Raw genomic sequence first — 22,762 nt, 5'->3', positions numbered from 1 at the left:
TATTACTGTTTTTAATATCAATAAGGTGTCATCTACAAATACAATAGATACAATACAAGTAGAAAAGCATACAATACACTTAAGCCAAAACCACAAAATATTCAGTTTACAGGAGGATAATAATACTAATAATACATTTAATGTAAAGCGCCTTTCATGACACCCAAGGTCACTTCACAAGGTTGTAAAATCATCTCATGAAAATAAAAAATTACAAGAAAAAGAAAAATTAAAGTCAGTCAGTCAGTCAGTCCATAAGCTTTCTTGAAGAAATATGTTTTCCAGTATTCTTTTAAAGTCAGTATTTGGGGGGAATGTAGCTAAATGCATAAATGCTATTTCGGAAATTCAAGAGGTGCGTTAACAGCGCCTAAGTGTTTTTAGCCTCGACTACAGCCCTGATTACACTGCTGTCTGCAGTTCATTACATACTCTAGCTGCTGAAGACAAAAAAAGTGTTGATGACGTTCACTTGTGTTCCACAGATAGGCCTTGATTTCATATTACATTCAGCGGTGACAGGCACAGAACTGGGTGCTGATACTCAGCTCTGTCTGTGATGTTTGCACTGTGAGACATCAACTGTGGCTCAATCCCTTCTCTCTGGTAAGTGACCAGGTAGTGGTGTCGAGTCAGATTCAAACCAGGAGACACGTGCCAGCTGGGCCTAGCAGATGAAAGTAGCAGAAAGTAAGAAAGTCAGAAGAAAGTACATTTTAACATCAACATTTCCATTTCTCAACATCCCCTAATTCAATCCCTTCTCCCGAAATTACAGTACATGTACTGTAGTCTTGCTCAAGGACAATTCGAAATGGTCAGGCTCAAATTGTGTGTGTGTGTGTGTGTGTGTGTGTGTATGCTTCGCATGTAAATACTGTATGTTTGCTTTGCACGTGTACATGTGTGTTTGTGTGCCAGTTTGACTGTGTGTGTGTGTGTGTGTGTGTGTGTGTGTGTGTGTGTGTGTGTGTGTGTGTGTGTTTGTGTGAGTGTGTGACTGTCCTGCCTTTTATTTCAGCAGAATGTACATTTACATTTTTCAACGTCTAGCAACAACCCTTCACTCAACACCATCATTTACAGGCAGATGGGTGTACAGTCACTAAATGTAGGCGCACAAATTACAGTTTTTCTCAGTATAAAGACTCTAGCTATGACAACTACAGTAGTTATGACAACAAGTTCAACACATTTGCATGTAATGACTAGCGATAAAATGAGACCAATGTGGTTGGACTATTCAGCAGGGGACCAATATAGTGCATTTTGACCAAGATGGCTTTCGCAATTGATAATTTAAACAGCAGATTTGTACACAAGCATGGATGCACTACTGAAACTACTTTAATGATGTGCACAAGTGATAAGATGATATGGAGTTTGAACAAGCAGTTTTGCACCAAGGCAACTAAGATAAACTGTAAAGTCACAAAAAAATGTGCCAATGTGACAGAGAACAACTGTAATTTATTGTGTAGCTTTCCATTGACGGAATTTCTCAAAACTTGGCAGGCTCCCAAATGCTGTCTGGCTAATCTTACACATCAAATTTGGTGCAGTTAAGAACATCTCAACCGAAAATAGTGACAATTATAAATAGGATCTCACGTGTGTTAATCTTAAAAGGAGCAGAGTTGCTCTTTCTTCCTTGATCCAGCACAGTGTCGATCCTAACAGTGTACTCAGTTCCTGGTTTCAGGCCTGAGATGACTGCGCTGCATGACTTAGGAGAGATGGACTGTGGCTCAGCCCCTTCACTCTGGTAAGAAACCAGGAAACTGTGTGGAGTCTGCTTCATCTCAGGAGACACCTCCCACCTGAGGCTAGCAGATGTTTCAGTGACGGAGCTCCCAGCCAGGCGGGGGGCTGTAATCTCTGGAAGGATTGAGAGCGTTGATGTGAAATACAATAATGAAGTAAGATGAAAATGACATTAAACAGCAATTTGGCTGAATGCTATTAGAAAACCTGCTTAAAAGTATTTTAGTGGTTTTAATATTAGATTTAATCACTGAATTCAGGCGATATGACAGACAAAGGGTAAATCCAATCTTATTTATTAGGGCAAAATTGAGATAGTTACTATGATGATGTTTTAATCCTAGGAAAAGAAGCCATTTCCTGTGATACTGGGAGTTTACTGCAGCTCCTGGAAGGAGCACCTTGAACATCTTGGGGTGTTCTGGAACAACTTCACAGAGCCGGCTTCACTCTCCAGCTCAAGAAAGGTGTCCTAGCCAAGCAGGAATTTTGAAATCTGGGGTCCTGAGTGGAAGAGTCATTAGGCCTCAGCAGAACAAGGTGCAGGCCATCCTGGACTACAAGCAGTCTGATATCTACTGTAGGAGTTGCTATCCTTCTAGGGATTAACTGTATTTTATCAGCAGTTTGTGCTGGTTTTTCCACAAGAGCAGCGTCTTTGAACACCCAGAAGTCGGAGTCAAATCATGATCAGTGATCTTAAAGGGGCCCTCTGCCTGGGTCCTGTCCTCCAAAGCCCAGATTTCACTACCACTTTCACAGTCAATACAACTTTATTTATGTAACGTGGGGGCGCTGTGGCGCAACAGGCTACAGCACTCAGGCCATATACGGGTCCGAGTGCCAACGGGTCCCAGGTTCGGATCTGATCTGCGGTCATTTACCGATCCCTCCCCATCTCTCTCTCTCACTTGCTTCCTGTCTCTATATGAATAAAGGCAAAAAGCCCCCGCAAAATATATCTATATATTAAAAACTGTATTTATGTAACGCATTACATATGCTTTACGTAAACACAAGCAAAGGAAAGGCTAATAAAAGCACAGAAAGGCAATAATGAAAGAATAACAAAAACAAAAAACATGTAAAACATTACATAAAAGCATAAAATGGAAAACAATGATAGCGTTGTGTTTGCAAATGTACGTAGGCCTACATCAGGCCCTCAGAGTTTCAGAGAAAGCCGGTAAAGCTGTAACTCTTGAACCGTAAAGAATGAGCTGTTACACTCTGACTATGCCCGATCAGTCTCTTCTGTAGAATGACAGGACAACTACAAGGAACAACTCACCCGAAGAGTGAGAACTGGGCAATGAACATTTCATCAGTTAGCATCTGAGAAATGTTTAGTCTAGATTTGAAACTGGCGACAGTTGGGGCAATTTTAATCTCATCTGAAAGTTGTTTCCGGAGCTGAACTGCATAGCAACTATACGCTGCCCATGATTAGTTCTAATAGTAGGTTTTACTCAAGGGGGCAGGCGAATTCCCGGAAGTTGAACAGTTTGCTCTGCTTGTGAATGAAGTTGTAGCCCACTTTTTGCTCAAACAGCCTATATTTGACATGTCTTTCGTCCGAGTGGTGGTAGTGTAGTGATCCAGAGCCTTTGAGGCCTTTGAGCATAGGCAACGTTAGAAAAACCTGGGCTATTAGACTGTCAGCTGAGGGGGAAAAAGAGATCCTGTTGGTCTGAGTGGACATTTAAATGTAGGCCTAGGCTATTTAGGTTAAATTACCATTGACTATGGTAAAGTTACATTCGGACTGGTAGTCTGACAGCTATGTCTGACTGAAGCAGCAGCTAGCAATGGAAGTCAATAAATAATTTCCGGGTCACAGCAATCGGAAAAAAATAAATATCAAAATTAGTTTTGGCCCTGAGTCCGTTTTTAAATGTTCTACTTTTGATCTGACCATGAAATCAAAAGTCTGGAAAAACATAGCGTTATTTATTTGCTTGTATCACATTCATAAACAATTATATTGAAACAAGTCATTTTTTTAATCTCAATTGAATATTTAGAAAGGGTCCGTGTACCATTCGTTCATTTGATAGTGTCTCACCTGTCTTAATTTTATGAGAAACAGGCTGGCTCTTTCCTCCATGTTGGCCCTGTGTGTAGACTTCAACAGTGTACAAAGTTCCTGGTTTCAGGCCTTTGATGTCTGCACTGCATGACTCAGTAGTGATGGACCAAAGCTCAGTCCCTTCACTCTGGTAAGAGACCAGGAATCTGTGTGGAGTCTGGTTCATCTCAGGAGGCACCTCCCAGCTGAAGTTAGCAGATGATGCAGTGACAGAGCCCACAGCCAGATTGTCAGGGACTGGAACCTCTGGAAGAATAGAGATCGCTAAGACATGTGACCAAAGTCATCAAAACACAAAGAATTATGGGTAGGTTTGGCTCGCCTGATGCCAGCCCATGTAAACTAGTGTTCTGGGTCTATGATCTGGCATGATAATAATGAAAACTAAGCGTGAAAAAATTGTGTGAAAAACAGAACATAATCTTGCGCTTCCTTAGTGCTGCTATCCAAGCCATTCCTCGCCTTTTTGTCACCTCTGAAACATGACGTATACTATTATTTTTCCACGCTGGAAAACTATACAAGATAAGCTTCATGTTACTCTATTGAATTTTATAACACAGCAGGTAAACGGCATTTCGACAACTGCACTTCGTTGTCCCCGCACGTCAGTAAAACAACTTAATTTTGGGCCACCTATTCCCAAAATGCATTGCGTTTTACGTCACGTTCTCAATCTCTATTGAGAGGGCTGTTGTGAAATACAATAATGAAGTAAGAAACAGCAATTTGGCTGAATGCCATAAGAAAACTTTTACTTTGTCAAAACTGTATGATATGTGGTAATAATATCGATCACTGAATTCATGTTATATCTGACAAACAAAGGGTGAATCCCAACTTATTTCTTAGGGCAAGATTGAGAAAATGATTGAAAAGATGTTTTAATCCCAGGAAAAGTGAAACTGGGAGTTTACTGCAGCCCCTCGGAGGAGCACTTTGAACATCTTGGGGCGTGCTGGGACGACTTCAAAGAGCCGGCTTGACCATCCAGCTCAAGAAAGGTGCCCTAGCCAAGCAGGAAGCTTGATATCTGGGGTGTGTCCTGAGTGGGGGGGTCATTAGGCCTCAGCAGGACAAACTGCAGGCCATCCTGGACTACATGCAGTGCAGTCTGATACTTTTTGGGATTAACTTGAATTTTGTGCAGGATTTTACTACGAGAGCAGTGCTCTTTGTGGTCTTATAGGAGCCCTTTGCCCTTTACATACACAAAGGTCATTAGGGCCCGAGCACCAATGGTCACAGGTCAGTCCTAGCACCCACTACTCACAGACAAAGGCTTGGTCCCGGGCTGGCCCAGGGACTCGCTAGCGCCCCCTTATGTGACTCATCCCAAGGTTGGCATATACTTTCAGCTACACACACCAAATTTGGTAGGTGTGTGTATCTCCCAAAGATGAACAACTTTCATAGTACAATGTATTCGCCACGGCCAACAGTTACTGAGATAATTGGGATATTACGTGCACTAAAATATGATTAATTGTGATGCCGAAAGAGGTGCCTCCCATGGGCGAAAACTCATGAAATTGGGCACACACATCAATTGGTACATTGATTTCACAGAAATAAAGGCTTGGCCTCAGTGTGGCCCAGGAACTCCATAGCGCTGCTACTTGTCACTGCTAATTGTTGTTGGTATATACTTTCAGCTACACACACACCAAAGTGCCTGTACCTCCCTAAGACAACCTTTGCATATACATTCCATTAGCTACGCCCACAGGAAGTGAGGTAATTGAGATTTTGTGATCCATTTTTAAGCACTTCTCCTCGACAATTGGTCCGATTTATGTCAAAATTGGTATATATGATGCCAAGGTACTGTTGAATCTAAATTGCAAAGCTATTTTGACATGTTGTAATTTGAAGAGGTAAATTGAAATTGGTGAAACTATGAATTTTAATACCCTTCCACATAAACAATACATTTGCTATAATTCACCATGCCTTGTTCGAAATGTTAAATCTCATAGGTCATTGAGTACCATGGTAATGATGATATTCACATGCTCATAATGCATATTTAGCAAAAGACGGTTTGTCAGATTCATGTGAAATTTGGCAAACATGATGCCAACATGTCACTGATGTTAAATTGCGAAACGATTTTTTGAAACTTAAAGGTAGGGTATGGAATGAACTTTTTTGCAAAATCACTTGAAATCCTATTCCTAACCCACTTACAGCCACTGAGTTGGAAGCACTGAAATGGAAATTAACACGTCAATCATCTGTGCAAAGGGCAGGGCTCGAAAAACTCCAGCTAATTATATTCTTGACCCTCTAGCATAATTTCACAGCTCATGCTTTTTTTTTTCGTGCACATACTCAAAGCTTGTGGAAACCAACTAGGCCTACTGTACGTCTCCTATGTCCACCCTTGTTGTATGTGTCACTTCATTTCTATACAAACTAAGACGGTGGATTTGTACAGAAACTCATGCACCCACGTAAGAAATAAGCTATGTACCAAAAATCACATTTTACTGTGACTCAAAGAGTGTTGTAAGGCTGAAACCGAAACAAAACCGCTTGGAGCTCCAGTGGAACCACTGGACCAGCACTAAACTTGGATATTTCAGGAGTTAAAAGCCCCGGAAAGAGCCAAACCAGATTCTGTTAAAAAAATACACACCTATGGGTACTGAAAAATGTAAGGTTAGTTTATCAAATGTTATTTTGGTGTATTAAAAAGCATCATTGTTTTAGAATTTCTGAATGAAAGGGGCGGTACAGTAGGTAGCTCGGTGCTTTTACGATAATGTATAAATTCATCTGCCTTTGGGGATTTGTGGAACTATTACCGACAAGAATGTAGAACTAGCTAGCAAACCCTGCTTGGGAGGGAAGATGATGTGAGCAATTGTATGGAGACTAGAGCTCGGATACTGAACAGGCGCCAGGGCTGGCTTTTCATTTTACACAGCTCTACCCCTGTCAAGTGCCTACCTTGGCTCGCTCGCTCTCGCGCATCTGAATTCTCGTTCATGCATGAATGCGCGTCCATGTGGGTGGAGTTAGGGTAAAAAGGGTTGGACTGTTTGAGTTGTGTATTTTCAAAATCTGCCGGCCGTTTTGCAAATCCCATACCCAACCTTTTTACAAAATGTTGGATATCATGATTGTGATGAGAGTACCACTAACTAGCAAGAGAAGGAATGTGTTTTTTCTTCACTTCTGTTGGATATACAAAGGTTTAACACCCTGGAGTCTAAATCCCCCCCTGGAGATTTGAAAAACTCAAATCCAATCAAATCAGGGGTATTGGCATGCATGTACAAGGAATTTGGTCTCTGCATTTATCCCATCCGTGAGTTAGTGAACACAGTGAGGTGAAGCACAAACTAAGCCAGAGCAGTGAGCTGCCGTCATACAGCGGCACTCGGGGAGCAGTGAGGGATTAGGTGCCTTGCTCAATGGCACTTCAGCCGTAGATTGGTCAGGGATCAAACCGGCAACCCTCGGCTGCCCCCTGTTCCAAACTGTTCCAAACACACCTCAATCTCTCTAGTTTTTGTCCTAGAAACATATAAGTGACACCATTAGAAACCTTGAATCAACTAGTTTCCGTTTTGGGTTTTACCACGGAACTGTGAACAAGTTATTGTGCTTGTTTGTAATTGTGCAACAAAATCAACAGTCATACAGGTCATAAGTCATTTTTTGATTTTGGATTCTCAATCGAATATCAAACGAACAAATGATACACGGACCCTTTCTAAATAGTGTCTCACCTGTCTTAATGTTATAAGAAGCAGGCTGGCTCTTTCCTCCGTGTTGGCCCTGTGTGTAGACTCTAACAGTGTACTCAGTTCCTGGTTTGAGGCCTGTGATGTATGCGCTGCATGACTCAGCAAAGATGGACTGAGGCTCAGCCCCTTCACTCTGGTAAGAGACCAGGAAACTGTGTGGAGTCTGCCTCATCTCAGGAGACACCTCCCAGCTGAGGCTTGCAGATGACGTGGTGATGGAGCTCACAGCCAGACGCTCTGGGACTGGAATCTCTGGAAGAATTGAGAGGGTTGATGTGAAATAAAAATAATGAAGATGTGAATGACATTAGACAGCAATTTGGCTGAATGCTGACTTGACTTGAGAGACTGTGTAGACCAGGGGTGGCCAACCCGCAAACTCGTTTTCTTTTTGTTTATTTTATTTTAAAAAATTAACTGCACATTTGACGGTCTCATTGCATATCAGTTGTTAAATTGGAGCATTGCTCATACCAATAAGCCATTCAGTGAGGGGGAATTTGATGTGTGTCAGATATCTTTGTTGCTTGCTACTGATTCCTGAAAATGATAATTTGTAGCATCTGCCAAATGAAAAAAAGGAGCTATAACTGTAGGTCACTGTGCTGTTGTAGTTTAGGCACCTTTTTTTGTGCGGCTCTTTTGGCTCTTTATGATGGAATGGTTGGCCACCCCTAGTTTAGACTGTACTAATTGAGATGTCATACTCATCTCTTGGATTGTGTGTGTGTGTGTTTATTTGTGAATGCAGATGAATAAAAGTTAATGAGAGGAATCCCTGGTCTAAAATGTAATCGCAATCACCTTTACAAGTTGGTGGTTACAGTTCTCATAGATGGGGGTAGAAGATGCACTGCTGCAATGACTAACAGTACTGTACAGTATATGAACACCTAGAAGAACCCAACAGCTTTGTGAAGATAGTATTTTTCATTGACTTCAGCAGTGCATTCAACACCATACCCCACTTGTTGGTAGGCAAACTGTCTGATCTTGGCATTAATGTGAGGCTTATTCTATGGATAAACAACTTTCTCCTTAATCGGACACAACAGGTCAGATTTAATTCAGTTAGCTCTTCTGCTATGACCATAAACACAGGGGCCCCACAGGGCTGTGTGCTGTCTCCCATACTCTAAACACTACACCAATCAGTGTAGAGCCCTTGCCTCCAAACACCTATTTTAAGTATGCAATAAACACTGCCCTTGTTGGGCACCTAAAACCTCGAAAATCCATCACTGGCTGACTTTGAGAGAGTTAATACTTATCAATACTTAGGAGTTGCAATTGACAGGTTGAAGTTTGACAACAGCTAATGTTTTGAATAATTTAATCATTTTAATGTTGATTGTTATATCTTGGAGCTCTTGCAACACATGATCAAAATGACTAGCAGAGTCACTGGGTGTGATTAGATGTCAACTTCTCAGTTGTGTAAAGACCTAATATCGAGTAAAGCTGAACGCATCCTCAGAGATTTCACTCATCCTCTACATTATAAATTTCAAGTAAGCCAGTGGGGCAATGGGAGGATGCTCCAAAGGAAGATGAAAACCAGTATCCTCAGCAAATCAGTTATCCCCTCAGCGATCAGGCTATTAAAGGTTGGGTATGGGATTCGCAAAACGGCCGGAAGATTTTGAAAATGCAGAACTCAAATAGTCCTACCCTTTTTCCTCCAAGCTCCACCCATTCGAAGAACATGGACGCGCATTCATGCACGAGCGAAAATTCAGATGTGCGAGAACAAGCCAGGCTAGGCACTCTTGACAGGGGTAGAGCTACATAAAATGAAAAGCCAGCCCTGGCGTCTGTACAGCACTATATGAGCTCTAGTCTCCATACAATTGCCCACGCAGCTTCCTCCCCAAGCAGGTTACTTAGCTAGCTAGTTTAACGTTCTTTATTCACCTCCAAAAGGGTTGTAGTTCATAGTTCCCCAAATCCCCAAAGGTGCATGATTTACTAAGGTATGCAACGTTTTTCAGTTAATCAATTCGTTCCATACTGTTATATATGAGTAAATGGGTCATTACCGGTCGAACAGTGTTTTTTTTGGCCGCTCTAGTGGTCTGTAGCGGTAAAACCACACTTGCAACTTCAGGAGACACCAGGCACGCACCCATGCTCTACTCCAGGAAGTGTCATGTAAAGTCTCATGAAAAGGCACGGCAGACTGACCAATTGAGGAGTTTTGTCAAATATACACGCTAAAGCTGTAGGGGAAGCTCTGCAGAGAAATATGCAAGCATAAAACGAGCGAAAATGAAAAGTGAAAGCGAAACCGGCGATGAAATCGCCAATCCTGCATAGTATACCTTTAAATACATTATCGTAAAAGCACCAATTAGGCTACCGCCCCTTGCCTTTTGTTCGTAAATTTTAAAACAACAATGCTTTTTTAATACATTTAATACATAACATTTGATAAATGAACCTTACATTTTTCAGTATTCATATTTTTCAGTTTCATATTTGAACAGAATCTTGGTTCTAACCAGGTTGGCCAACCACGTTAGCAAACGTTACCAGACTCATTTAAGATACAAAGAACGCTGTTAACCTTACCAAAATACCTTTAGTGTTAACGTTAAGCAAACAAAACTTACGCGAGCTGATTGGCTGACTGGCCGTTCAGTAAGCAGTGCTGTGATTGGCTGATTAGGTAAAATTTGTTTTGCGATCTGTAAAAAAGTGTTGCACTTGTACATTTGTTTCGTACGCATAAGTCTGTTTCCCGTCTGTAGAAAACTGATGTGCACTTGTATATGGAAACCCTGTACGTGTAAAACCCGATACAAACTCACAAAACAATTCCACAGGGACAACACGGATTTGCAGATGTAGCCTACAAATCATTTTTACAACCACAATTTTGTTTTTACAAGAACAAAACACGTTTTGCATGTACACAAAACATTTTTACGAGCTCAAAATATTTCTACAGACACAAAAAACTTTTGGCGAGAATTTTATACCATATATACATTTATACATACCTTTCTAAATAGTGTCTTACCTGTTTTAATCATCTTAGAAGCAGGCTGGCCCTTTCCTCCTTCTTTGAGCTGAATGTAAACTCTAACAGTGTACTCAGTTCCTGGTTTCAGGCCTGTGATGTCTGTGCTGCATGACTCTGTAGAGATGGGCTGTGGCTCAGTCCCTTCACTCTGGTAAGAGACCAGGAAGCTGTGTGGGGTCTGGTTAATCTCAGGAGACACCTCCCAGCTGAGGCTAACAGATGATGTGGTGATGGACATCACAGTCAGACCCTCTGGGACTGGAATCTCTGGAAGGATTGAGAAGGTTGTTGTATTATACAATAATACAAGCTATAAATTACATTAAACAGCAATTTGGCTGAATGCTACCAGAAAACATGCTTGACTGTATGATGTGGGGTTTTAATATTGGATTCAACCACTGAATTATTGTGATATCTGACAGACAAAGGGTAAACCAAACATATTAGGGCAAGATTGAGATAATTTCTGTAAATATTATTTGTCACACTATCTACTGTAAATTAAGTGCAAATTTATCTGAAATACTTTTGCATACAGTACCTGTTCTAAACCTCTGGCTGCTTGGTTTGCTTTGACAGCCATTGTTCAGTACAATGTACACATTGATGGTGTAATCTCTTCCATGTTGTAGGCCAGGGATGGTGTAATTGGGAGAATCTCTAGTGATGGCATCAATTCTTTTCTGATCTCTGAAAAGCTCCAGCAGGTAAGATGCCTTGTCCACTCCGGCAGGTTTGGTCCACTCCACAGAGGCCTTCAATGGGCTCAAATCCACAGTGAGATTCTCTGGTGGAGGAACCTCTGCAGAGAATATTGTTTTTTTTTAATTAATATTATTCATTTTGGAGACAGAAAAATTGGCCAGCTACTGCCCCTAGACCTCTTGAGATATCGCCACGAGTCCAATTCTGGAGGATCTGGTCAGTAAGTTGCTCAAGAAGATGGGAGTCACTGACCCTTGTCATTCTTTCTCCACATTGGAATTGAAACTAAAACTAAGTGAAAGTGAAACTTTGAAACTTTCAAAGGTCACAAATTTTGTCTTCACAACCTTCACGAAACTTGACATACAGTACATGATTCCTACACTAAGTCTCACAAAAGTTACCAAAAGGATTTTCGAAAGCATGGCTGGCAAACAGGAAGTAGGGTCATATCTCAGGAACACTTTCACGTATCAAAACCAAACTTGGTACATGAACTCGAGACTCCTATGTGGCAAAGAAATGTGGTGCCCTCTAATCCCTAGGGGGGCGCTGCAATTAGCCAAGGCATATGGGTGTTGCATTAATGCACGTTAGTTTTGACCCATAGGCCCGATAATAAATGAGGTACTGTTAGAATCCTTTGATCAAGTCGACTTCAACACATTCTATGGCATCAATTTCCATCACATTGGATTTTAGAGAAAGCAAAACTAAAGTATCACAGGTCACAAATCCGATCCTCAAAAAACTTGACATACACGATCTTAAGACCATGCCTCACAAAAGTTATTTAAGGGATTGTTGATATTCAAAAGTATTAATTCAGCACAGCCAATCAAAATCAGTTGCGAAGCCGCTAAAGGAAGTGAGTTCATATCAGCAAACCCCTCAGGTATAAGAACCAAACTTGGTAGACTAGAGACTCGATTGTGAAGATGCACAAAAAATATTATCTTTGGGGGACACTTCAACTACCTAAAAAGTATTTTGGTGTTTCGGATGTGTGTCAATCCATAGGACTTTTACCTTATTTAGTTTAATCGGTGACTGCCTTAGCCCTGACTTCGTCACATTCAGACCACCAGAGTGCATGTAATCAGGTATGAAACCCCAGTCAATGTCAAAATAATGCAGGTGTTAAGAGGAGATGGCCCTTTCACACCCTCATAACTGACCCCATCTTTAAAGGCTTTTTGCATATGCCTCACCAAATGCGTGCTTGGTGCCGCTCCTCGAGTCGGGCCATTTTCATTATTCGTGGCCAGACCCTTGAAAGATCCAGGGTCTGGTTTATACCAGGTTATGACTTCAGTATTTCCCAGTGAACTACAGTAATATCAATCCAGGGTCTGGTTTATACCAGGTTATGACTTCAGTATTTCCCAGTGAACTACAGTAATATCAATGCTCATTATCTTAGGTTCTAAAACTAGGCTATAAAATAAACTAGGCCTTGTTGCCCATTTGGACTGTTAAGAGCTCCATACTGGTGTGTTACCATATTGGCTTGGACATTGTCCTACTGTCTATCAACATCCATGTCTTACTACCTAATCTACTTCAGCAACCAACATGGATAGGCTACCACTTTATATAGCAGAGTAACAACTATAATTGCCTTAGAAAAACCTAACAAATCTCAATTACCCTAGCAACAACCTAGCAACCAACCCAATCATGCTAGTGATATTAATACAGACCACTTTCCATTAAACTACTTCCAACCATTTATTAGACATTTTAAACCTCCCATCAACATCCATTAAATGTCTACCAAAGCCCATTTATGGAGAGCCGGTCCACTTAACTCCATTGTACCTGCATTGTACCTTCCTGTTGCAGTTCCACTTGGGGCGATCACGAGCAAGTGATCAAACAATGGGGGTCTATGGGGCTAGACAGCCTAATTGGTCTGTTTCAACTGATTACACACTAGCACCCTGCTAATGAATGACGTCATTGACACGTTTGAAAGACTTTTTAGAGCAATTAAGGGACTTAAAAAATCTAGTATTCAGCCGTGTGTATTTTCCTTGACCCCCCTTTCACATGCAATATTCCGATTTCTACACAAAAAATTATATCCAGAGAAAAGTGGATTTTAGGAGGAACTCCATCCTCCATTCATTCTCCACTTGCTCACGACCGCCCTCTAGTTGCAGTACCATGCGGAAGTATTCAGCGAGTGGTCGTTCTCCCCTTCTCCGGATGACGTGACGGAGGTGTGAAAGGGGAGGTGTGGAGTGCTGCGGATCACGTAGAAAGGGCAAGTGGGAGCGATAACTAAGTTTTATACAGTAAACTGTCTTGCCTCGGTGAATGAAAGTGCCTTAGTATATGTCCTGTGTATCTCACCTGTGTGAACAAATCCGTCCACACATGAGCTCTGAAGGCCATTTTCACTGAGGGTGGCCACAGCAAAGTTATACTTCACTCCTGGAATCAGTTCTGTTACCGTCAGATCCAAACCTCCCACTATCATGCTGTGCTGCTTGTGACCTCGTCCCCATGTCACTCTGAACCTGTGGGGTCCAGGAGCGCCCTCTGGTGGTGACCATCTTAAGGACACAGAGTCTGTCTGCACTGAAGTGAACTGGATCTCCCCAGGACGAGGAATATCTGGAAGCACATGTGGAGAATGTGCCATATTTCACAAAAAAAGTGCTTGTTTCCACACTAGTTCTATTTTCTTTGGTACATTTCAGCAATGTCACAAAAATATTACTTGGTCATTTCAAAAGAAGGTTCTTAATGATCTGGTGTACCTTTTCGGATTGTAGACTCTAAGGAGGTCTCTAGAGGGTTCTGTATGAAATATAAGCACAAAAAAACAACACTGATTTTTGTAATAGAGCAATATTTAAAAAATAAAATGTCAATAACTGTAGCCATAATACCATCTTGAAATTTCACAGTCTGAAAACCCATTTCATACTCTTTCTGGAGATGCGTTCATTTAATTAATATAGCTTGATACCTTTGTTATGGGGAGATGAAATATCTTCCAAATGGATTATTTTAAAATGTTTTGTTACAATGATCCATCAAAAATACAATATAGACACCTCTTAATTACTTTTCCAAAAAAACACATCTGTACTAGATAGATAAGCTTCAAGCCCCATATCAGTATCATTACTCAGACATCGTATTTCCACCTGATTAACATTGCCAAAATGCGGCCCTTGCAAGATGTAGAAAAACTACTCCATGCCTTTATTACTGGTAGGTTAGACTACTGCAATACACTACTGGTCTCCCAAAAAAACAAATAACATAAATATAGCCATTAAGTGGCAATGGTGGGCTTGAGCACCTGAGGTCCATGACCCGTGACATTTCGGAATCTAACAGCACTGACATGTGATGCTTTTCTCAAATGCACATATCTGATGTGTGTCCTATTTGTTTTTGCATGTTTTCTACGTTGGAAGCACTTGCTCACTTCTTGTTGTGTGTGATGTTTTACATCAGGCCTATTCAACTAGCGGCCCGCGGGCCAGATGTGGCCCGGTTAAAATTTCCTGTGGCCCGCGTGTCTTGTCATGAGAATGAACTCGCTTTGATGGGCGAGCATAGATCTTATGTCGGCCCGCCCCTATTGACCAGACTAATTCTTCCAGTTATCTTCACTCAGAGAACACAGCACATCACTACACAAACTGACATTTCCAAATGTGTAACTAGTTTTAATGTTATCATTAAATGTTGATTAAATTACGATTTCTTACCGCCAAAGATTCTACACCTCGAGTGTGCGCAAATCAACAATGTTACAATCATACCTCTCCGTTCCTCTGAGCCCTCGGGAAAGTTAGTGGATAAGGAGCTGTGGTTTGTAGAGAATTGCCTCTTGACTTTATATTCCTTCCTTACAGCGATAGATTCGTTGCACAATAAACATGAAAGTCTCGTAGCCTACTTGTTGCAGAGGGTAAAATTAACGATTCTCATTGTCAATTAGACGTTTCTTTAGACACAGCCATATTCACTCCACTCGTGGGAATGTTATTGTTTGTGATTTGTGCAGGCTCGACGTTTAGAATCTTTGATGGTAAGAAATCGTGAAATAGATAAACAGAGACAGAGCTGGCATTACTTTTCCTTTAAATTCAATGCTAATTATATTTGAGAGATTGGAGCTGTAGGCTGTGTGTGTTTAAAGCACCTATGAGCCTAATGATCTTGAAGTAGGCTAGTTACTGTAAGTCAACACTGTGCAATTGTCCCCACTGATACATGATATGGCAGCTACCAGACATCAGGTATGAAATATGGGTAGCCTGGGTGTTTTCAAATAGTGTAGTTTGTGTGGCAGCCTATCTTTTTTTTTAATGGATATGGATAGTAGGCTATGTTCTTAGTTTCTATTCCAGTGTTTGTTGACATAGGCTACTGATATTGCCACTGTATAAAATTCAATTGAACTGAATTTTGCTCTGACTGTCAAATATTGTTGGATACAATTATTTTGCGGCGTCTTATTTTATGCGGCCCCCGAGAACCCAGTGATTTTTCCATTCGGCCCTCTTGGTACTGAAGTTGAATAGCCCTGTTTTACATTGATGACAGCGACTAGGTGCCGCTACACCACAAACATGTAGGGTACCATGATACACTTCCAAGTTATTCATTTATGACATATTATGTGATATGCAATGCAATGCAATGCAGATAACAGTTGGTAGTTATGTGATGTGGATCTTGACTCTCCTTCGTAAATCCTGTTGGTCAGTGTTCTTAACAGTCTTCTGTTGTAAACTGTGTGCTCATGAGTTTTTCCCCGTGAGAAGTACCTATTTTGGCATCACAATTCATCATATTTTAGTGCGCACAAAATCCCAATTAACTAATTTCCTGTTGGGCATGGCTAATGCATTGTACATACAAAAGTTGTTCATCTTGAGGAGATACACACATCTACCAAATATGGTGTATGTAGCTGAAAGTATATGCCAACCACGGAATGAGTCCCATAGGGGGGCGCTAGCGATCCCCTGGGCCAGCCCGGGACCAAGCCTTTGTCTCTGAGTAGCGGGTGTTACAACTGATGTGTGTACCAAATTTCAAGACCTGAAAACAAACCTGTATGGAAGCTTTTGGTTAACCAACTTTATCTTAGCATTCGTATGTCTAAGTGACTGTGCCCACCTGCTCAATGACATCATGTCCCTTGTGGTCATGAAGTAAGCAGCGCGAGCAGATTGCTGATTGGTCGGCCCTGCAGTATAACTTCAGCTTTTTGTGATGCAGCTCACAGCGGAGGTTCTGTAGCTGGTGTCTCTCCAGGTCTGGAGATGTGTAGTGGTCCTTCACATGAGTCCCACAGTAAAAGGCCATGCAGGTTAAACAGATCTTCACTGCTGTGTCAGAGCAGACATCACATATACCCTCTCCTGATACACTACAAGGAACAAACAATTCCATCATTTAAGGGTTTCTTCTGTCTTTGACAAAGTGTGTGTTCTCTCCAACAGCTGACAAAGACACTTCAAAGGGACTGTGTTAATTAAAGATCTGAAAAACTGGAGCACTGATTGGCTGTTCTGGTTAATGTCATAGATACAGTAGATTTACAGTCTTCTCTGTTGAGTCAGTGGCATTTGTGTGAATGTTGTTTAGTGACATACATACCCAGAGGATGACACAGATGGCGCATGACCAGAATCCAAGGACTTGATGCTGAGGGAATCAAGGATGTCAGCCAATCATTTTAATCATTACAAATACTGTATGTCACACCCTGACAATGGACTGAGGTCAGGTAGACGGCTCTGTGGCCACTGGCCAGTAGCCACAAAGCCAAAACTGAAAGACTGAGAAACCATTTCTATTTCTCAGACCATCTGCTCTTACGTAAAAATCAGTTACCTCCTCCACTAGTCTTTCACATGTCTCTAATTTATCTAATTGTCTTATTTAGTAGGTGATCCCCAATATATCAACAGGCTACCCAAGGAATAGTTGAGTGACCATATCACTTAACGTTTTACATTGTATCTTTGTGATGAATAAAACTGCTTGAGAGAAATGCAAGAGAGAATACAGTGCATAAACACATTGAATCAGTACTTTTATGGCTGCCAATTGTGCCAAATACTATATAGGTGAAACTGGAGATCCTCCAATGTTCCAAGTTCACTCTTTCCTTGAGTACACTAAACAGTTGATTGCCTCATTACCAACTAAAACAAGCTGCACTGTTGGATTTTCTGAGTCTGTTTCTGATGTTTCTATGCCTACTTTATATCTTCCCACCTGAAGTCAAGTGACTGGTCTTTTGACTGGTCAGTCCTCATGGATGGGTCACTGGCCCCAGAGGAGACTGATTTCTTCATGATGTCCCTGTGAGAATCACATCAGTCATAAACAGGGCGTGCGAGGCTCAGCAGAACACAACAAGGCAAATTGAGATAGAGCTCAGCAGTATAACCTCTGCCTACCTGTGAAGTATCTCTGGGTTACTCCTGTTAGATTAATGTCCACAAGGAGCCCTTCCTGACTATTTCGGATCAGATCAGTTCAGCTCACCTCTTGAGATCAGGAAAAGAAAATGTTAAGAAAAAAGATTGCACAAAAATAATCATAAGAATAAACGGATTAATTTGAATCTGAAGGTGATATCAATTTGAGCATAGTGTTAAAACTATCAATAAAGCTTTGCATAGAACACTATGATTGCATTAACCAGACACACACACACACACACACACACACAAAGTGTAAAACATATATAAAGTCACGTATAGGCTTAGCCTGGCTCCACCTTCCTACGTACTTCCACTCAGTTTTCATTTCACTTCACTACGTAGTCTGGGTCTTCGGTATATTTGCGGATTTTCTCAAGATCGGTTTGCCCTTTGTTCTACCTGATTGCTCTGTGGAGTTGAAATCTGCCTCTGCTCCTTGGACACTTGACTTTGTTTATCTAAGTTGGATTTTGTGTCTTCTGTGCTTTGACTCTTCTAAGAACTGGACTATCTGAAAATAAAACCTGTTCATTGAATTTGCTTCTCATCTGGTCTGCTTTTGGGTCAAAACCAGCTAGCCTAACAGATTGGTTATAGCAGATCTGAGCAGTGGCTCTGAGCAGATACAATGCTCACCATACTGCTCCAGACAATTAAAGAAAACTTTGCCTACAACATAGACACTTTCTTAAAACAAAAACTTGACTCGTGTTACTCAATGGAAAAAGTAGTTATTAGTTATCCAAGAACATGATATTGCATATCGCTACAAATAACTTTGAAGGCTTTGCTTTGAGCCAGAAGGTTGACTGGTGCCATTGTTTGAGAGTGATTTTTGGCAATCTTAAAGTTAGAGAATAAGTTATAGCATTGCATTAGGGGGACATTTTGTGTTATAGCACTCTTATGTCAGTTAACCTATATATGCAGGGATATATTACAGTTGAATAGGCTAACAATTCTAACAAATATTCTCACAACACAATCGCAACATTTGAACTATATTTAAATGAGCAAATGTCTACTGAACTATGTCATAATTTGCACATTTCAAGTGCAGCAACTTTAGCACTACTGTAGATGAAGCCAGGTTCAAAATATTTTCTTTTCTAGCATCATTTGAATGACACATTAGATTTATGTCTTCTTGAATTTGTTGAAAGCCCATGTCACATGTTATACTGTACACTACTATACAGTATATACACTATTAGCTAAAACATTTTGAAACACCTACTCTTTTTTTGTGCTATTGTTAGAGCAAAACTGAAAACTATGATTTAACAATGTGGGATACGGTAATGCAGTAAACAAAGCTGTTACATTGTTTATATTTTAGGCTCTTTAAAGCAACCAACTTATGCTTGACAGCTGTTGCCATTACCACAAGCACCTCAACGTCAGACACTTGAAATTCTAGCAGTCCTGTAGTTCCCACATGTTGTATGGGAACTTGTTTGCTTATATGTAACACCTAAAAGAGTAGGTATTTGAAAACTTTGGACCGGTTTGTTCCAGAATGTTTTGTTACTTTTCATATTGGTTATATATTATGTATGAACATCTTCCTCTATAACAAGCGAGTAAAACTGGAGACTTTATGTAAGTGCAAATGAAGTGATTTCTTGTTGCCAATATTTTATTATTGTCTACTGGTCATATTTTGATCTAAAATACCCATATTCCAAATATTCCGCTGTAATATGTATCAAATGAAACACACAAAAGGATCATTTCAGTTACAAAAAAATTCCAGGTAGTCTACACTGACTAAAACATGTTCACATCCATGTTCACAGTCCTCTGATGTTCCAAATGATTGAAATGTTATTTAACAAAATGTAACCAGCAATTTGAAAGCACATCAGAGCTAAAGTCAATCCTAGTTTGAAAAACACATCAGAGCTAAGTCCATCCTTCAGTCTTCAGTACTTGCTGCATGCTGGGACTGGACCTTTGGGTATTCAGTGTCTGCCCAAATGAGAGGCACCCATAGCCTGTGATGTGGTGAACTCTTATGGCCTGATCCAGCTAGACAGAGAGATGATTAGAGTATTATGTATTGTTGTTACTTGTTTGTATTGTTGCTTTAGTTTTTCTTCAGTGACTGTAAGTGTACAGTACTTTTTGTTTGTGTACAGATTTTTATTTTTCTACACTTTACAGTAGCAAGAACTATAATTTTGCCATTTTCTGTTGATTGACTTGTCACTGTAACTGAACATATGGTACAGTGGAAGAAAGAAATATTGCCTGCAGCATCAGTTTTGTGCATTGCTTGATGAGGGTTCATCAAAATATTTCTAAATTATCCTAATGCTCTCAAACAATATGTCTGAATAAGATCCATATATTGGAAGAGGGGTTTTACAGATGTGTTTTGAATTTATTGTGTTGGTGTGTATAAGATGGACACAGTGTATAATCATTCAAAGAATGTGTTAGTGATATGAGAACAGTATAAGGTTTTATCAATGTGTTTATTGTTTTGACAGAAATATTCCATTTTGCTAACAATCTGTTATGTTCTGCTGATTGGGTGTGGTGTTTGGCTAATTGTGTGATATGTTTTGACAAAAAGAGCCCTGTTTTCAAAATTGTGTGTAAACGATTGGAAAAAACTGTAAACTCACCTCAGCATAACATTTACTGAGGGGAAAAAATAAAGCTGAAAAATTGGAGGGGACCTGAAACTAGCTGTCAGAACTACAGTATGTGATTACATGCTCTATGTGGCAGTATACACAAAATGAGGGCAGTCAAACCACAGCTTTCTTATTTGTCTGTGTTTGTGTGTGTGTGTGTGTGTGTTTGTGTGTGTGTGTGTGTGTGTGTGTGTGTGTGTGTGTGTGTGTGTGTGTGTGTGTGTGTATGTGTGTGTGTGTGTGTGTGTGTGTGTGTGTGTGTGTGAGAGTGAGAGGGAGAAAGAGACTACATACAGAGACTGTGACCAGATGCACAAAGTAGACAACCACAGCCTTCCTGTTTGTGTGGAAATAAGCGACACTTTTATCCTAAGCAACTTGCAAGGGTGGCAACCTGCAAGGGCATGCAACTCAACAAAACACAAGCAACTTAAAGCAACACTTAGGCACGTTTCCTCTGTCGCACAAGGGCCATTTGTTTATCCAGCTAATAACGATGTCCACAGACAAGGTAGCATATGTTGCATGATTTTAAGAAAGTATGATGCTTTGGGACATCGAAGCAAGTCAAATTTGTAGTTTATTATATCTCATTCCATCGAACTGCAGATCCGCTACCCCATCTGGTAAACTTACGTAGTGCGGTTATAGCCGATAGAGACTCGCAAAGCGAATGCAGAAGTGCCTTTCACCCTTAGTTGATGAACCACTGAAATGATTTTGGAAACATGATTTCATGGTCCAAAAAAACTCTTTGTTGCTTTAATAAAACATCTTCTTCACTTTGACAACAGCTAAAATTGCAGTCTATCTATCATCTCGCAGGTGTATTAAACCATTCTGCGCTTTAGCAAGGGGTCTCACCTTAGACATTAGAACTATTTTTATACACAAAATTCATTGAGTCAGTCAACCAAGTTTAAACTTTTTACAAATTAACATTGCATTTTGTTGTGCATTCATTATGGCAAAAATAGTACACACCAGGAAAATAACATATATTCAGGAATAAATTAATATATACCAGACTTTTCAAGGGCCCTCTTCCCCCTTGGGGCCCTAGTGACCAGTCCCACTTTCTCCCCAGTCTGACACCCCTGAACATACATGAAAGTACAATAAAACACACCATCTATCTATTAATGACAAGAATCTGTGTGTGTGTGTGTGTGTGTGTCTTGTCTGTCTGCCTGTCTCTTTCTCTCTCTCGCTGTGTGTGTGTGTGTGTGTGTGTGTGTGTGCCTTGTCTGTCTGCCTGTTAGACGGAGGTATCCTAATCCTTTTCATATAGCCTGACTTTTAAACACTGTGAATAAGCTAAATGTATTACATACGCTGCAAATGTATTTTAAATAGGCCTAGGTAGACCATACTGTATAATGAAGGAAGGTAAACAAGGCATAGCCTACGCTGACTTAAGACTCACCGTGAAACGTCCTTCTTCTTCAACAGGAAAACGACGTGTGTACTGAGACGTTGCTTGCTGCTTTCTTTTCTCACTCTTTACTTTCATTTTCTGTCTTTACTTAAGGTGTTTAATCTACATTGTAAATTCTATATGCTACTGCCACATGTTGCTCAAGAAATGCAACAGCATGAGTAAATGATAATAATAATACTAATTGTAATAACAGTAATAACTAGAAATGTAATTCCAAGGAATTACCAGTGCATGAAAATGCCAGAATTAAATGAAAAATATAATGTATAGTTATATAACAGATAATGCAAAAAAAAAAAAAGGATGCGGTAAAAGAGAGCAAATGGGGATTTACAGTGTAGTGTAATTTACAGTATGTTGTTATAAGTTATGACTTTTTAGGGTTGCTTGCTATGGAGGTTGCTAAGTAGTAATTGAATTAGACACAGATATTGATGGATGTTAGTAAACAGCTTAATGGATGTTGGCAGATAGTTTAATGGACGTTGATAGACAAACAGTTTGTGTTGATAGAAAGATAAACAGTTTAATAAATGGTTTGATGTAAATGGAGAGAAAATTAGTTGGATGGTACTTAGATGGATGGAGAAAAGGTAAAAGATGTTGATTACTATGGTGTTTTCTAGGATGACATAGTGGTGGTTGCTAGATTGTTGATAGTGTAATTGAGATTGTTGCTAAGGTATTGCTAAGACATACAGTGGGTTCAGTAAGTATTCACACCCATGCTAAAGTTGACTAAAAAGAGGAATCTTTTGAGAATTGATTGTAATGCCTTAATTTAAAAAATGAGTAAAAATCAAACCGCTAAGGACACTAATTTTCTTTGTGATTGAAGAATGTATCGTAAATAGATAAA

General features: G+C 40.3%; 1 protein-coding gene across 5 annotated transcripts; it reads right to left on the bottom strand.

Moving 5' to 3' along the window:
* Positions 1 to 21,912, bottom strand: LOC134069169 (tenascin-N-like). Of its 5 annotated transcripts, XM_062525048.1 has the most exons (14): positions 21,889 to 21,912; positions 21,487 to 21,559; positions 17,791 to 17,880; positions 17,606 to 17,692; positions 16,982 to 17,029; positions 16,499 to 16,751; positions 14,113 to 14,152; positions 13,703 to 13,966; positions 11,181 to 11,441; positions 10,634 to 10,903; positions 7,594 to 7,863; positions 3,830 to 4,099; positions 1,612 to 1,878; positions 1 to 667 (listed from the first exon to the last, which is right to left on the bottom strand). In XM_062525048.1, exons 4-14 carry the CDS (start codon positions 17,683 to 17,685, stop codon positions 639 to 641), a joined length of 2,052 nt encoding a protein of 683 aa, XP_062381032.1. In that variant the 5' UTR covers positions 17,686 to 17,692; positions 17,791 to 17,880; positions 21,487 to 21,559; positions 21,889 to 21,912; the 3' UTR covers positions 1 to 638. The 5 variants fall into 5 exon arrangements, 4 of the variants coding, with proteins under 4 accessions (XP_062381032.1, XP_062381035.1, XP_062381033.1 ...); XM_062525051.1 differs by lacking the exon at positions 7,594 to 7,863; XM_062525049.1 differs by lacking the exon at positions 21,487 to 21,559.
* Positions 21,913 to 22,762: the final 850 nt, after the last annotated feature.

The sequence above is a fragment of the Sardina pilchardus genome, chromosome 21 (assembly GCF_963854185.1).
Source record: "Sardina pilchardus chromosome 21, fSarPil1.1, whole genome shotgun sequence".
NCBI classification, from domain to species: domain Eukaryota; kingdom Metazoa; phylum Chordata; class Actinopteri; order Clupeiformes; family Clupeidae; genus Sardina; species Sardina pilchardus.
This window is presented reverse-complemented; position numbering and strand designations above follow the sequence as displayed.

Coding starts and splice junctions, on each gene's coding strand:
- LOC134069169 (XM_062525048.1), bottom strand. CDS start 17,685: ATGAAGAAATCAGTCTCCTCTGGGGCCAGTGACCCATCCATGAGGACT. Junction 11,442..13,702: donor GGACGGATTTGTTCACACAG/GTGAGATACACA, acceptor TATTCTCTGCAG/AGGTTCCTCCACCAGAGAAT. Junction 4,100..7,593: donor TTCTTATAACATTAAGACAG/GTGAGACACTAT, acceptor CTATTCTTCCAG/AGGTTCCAGTCCCTGACAAT.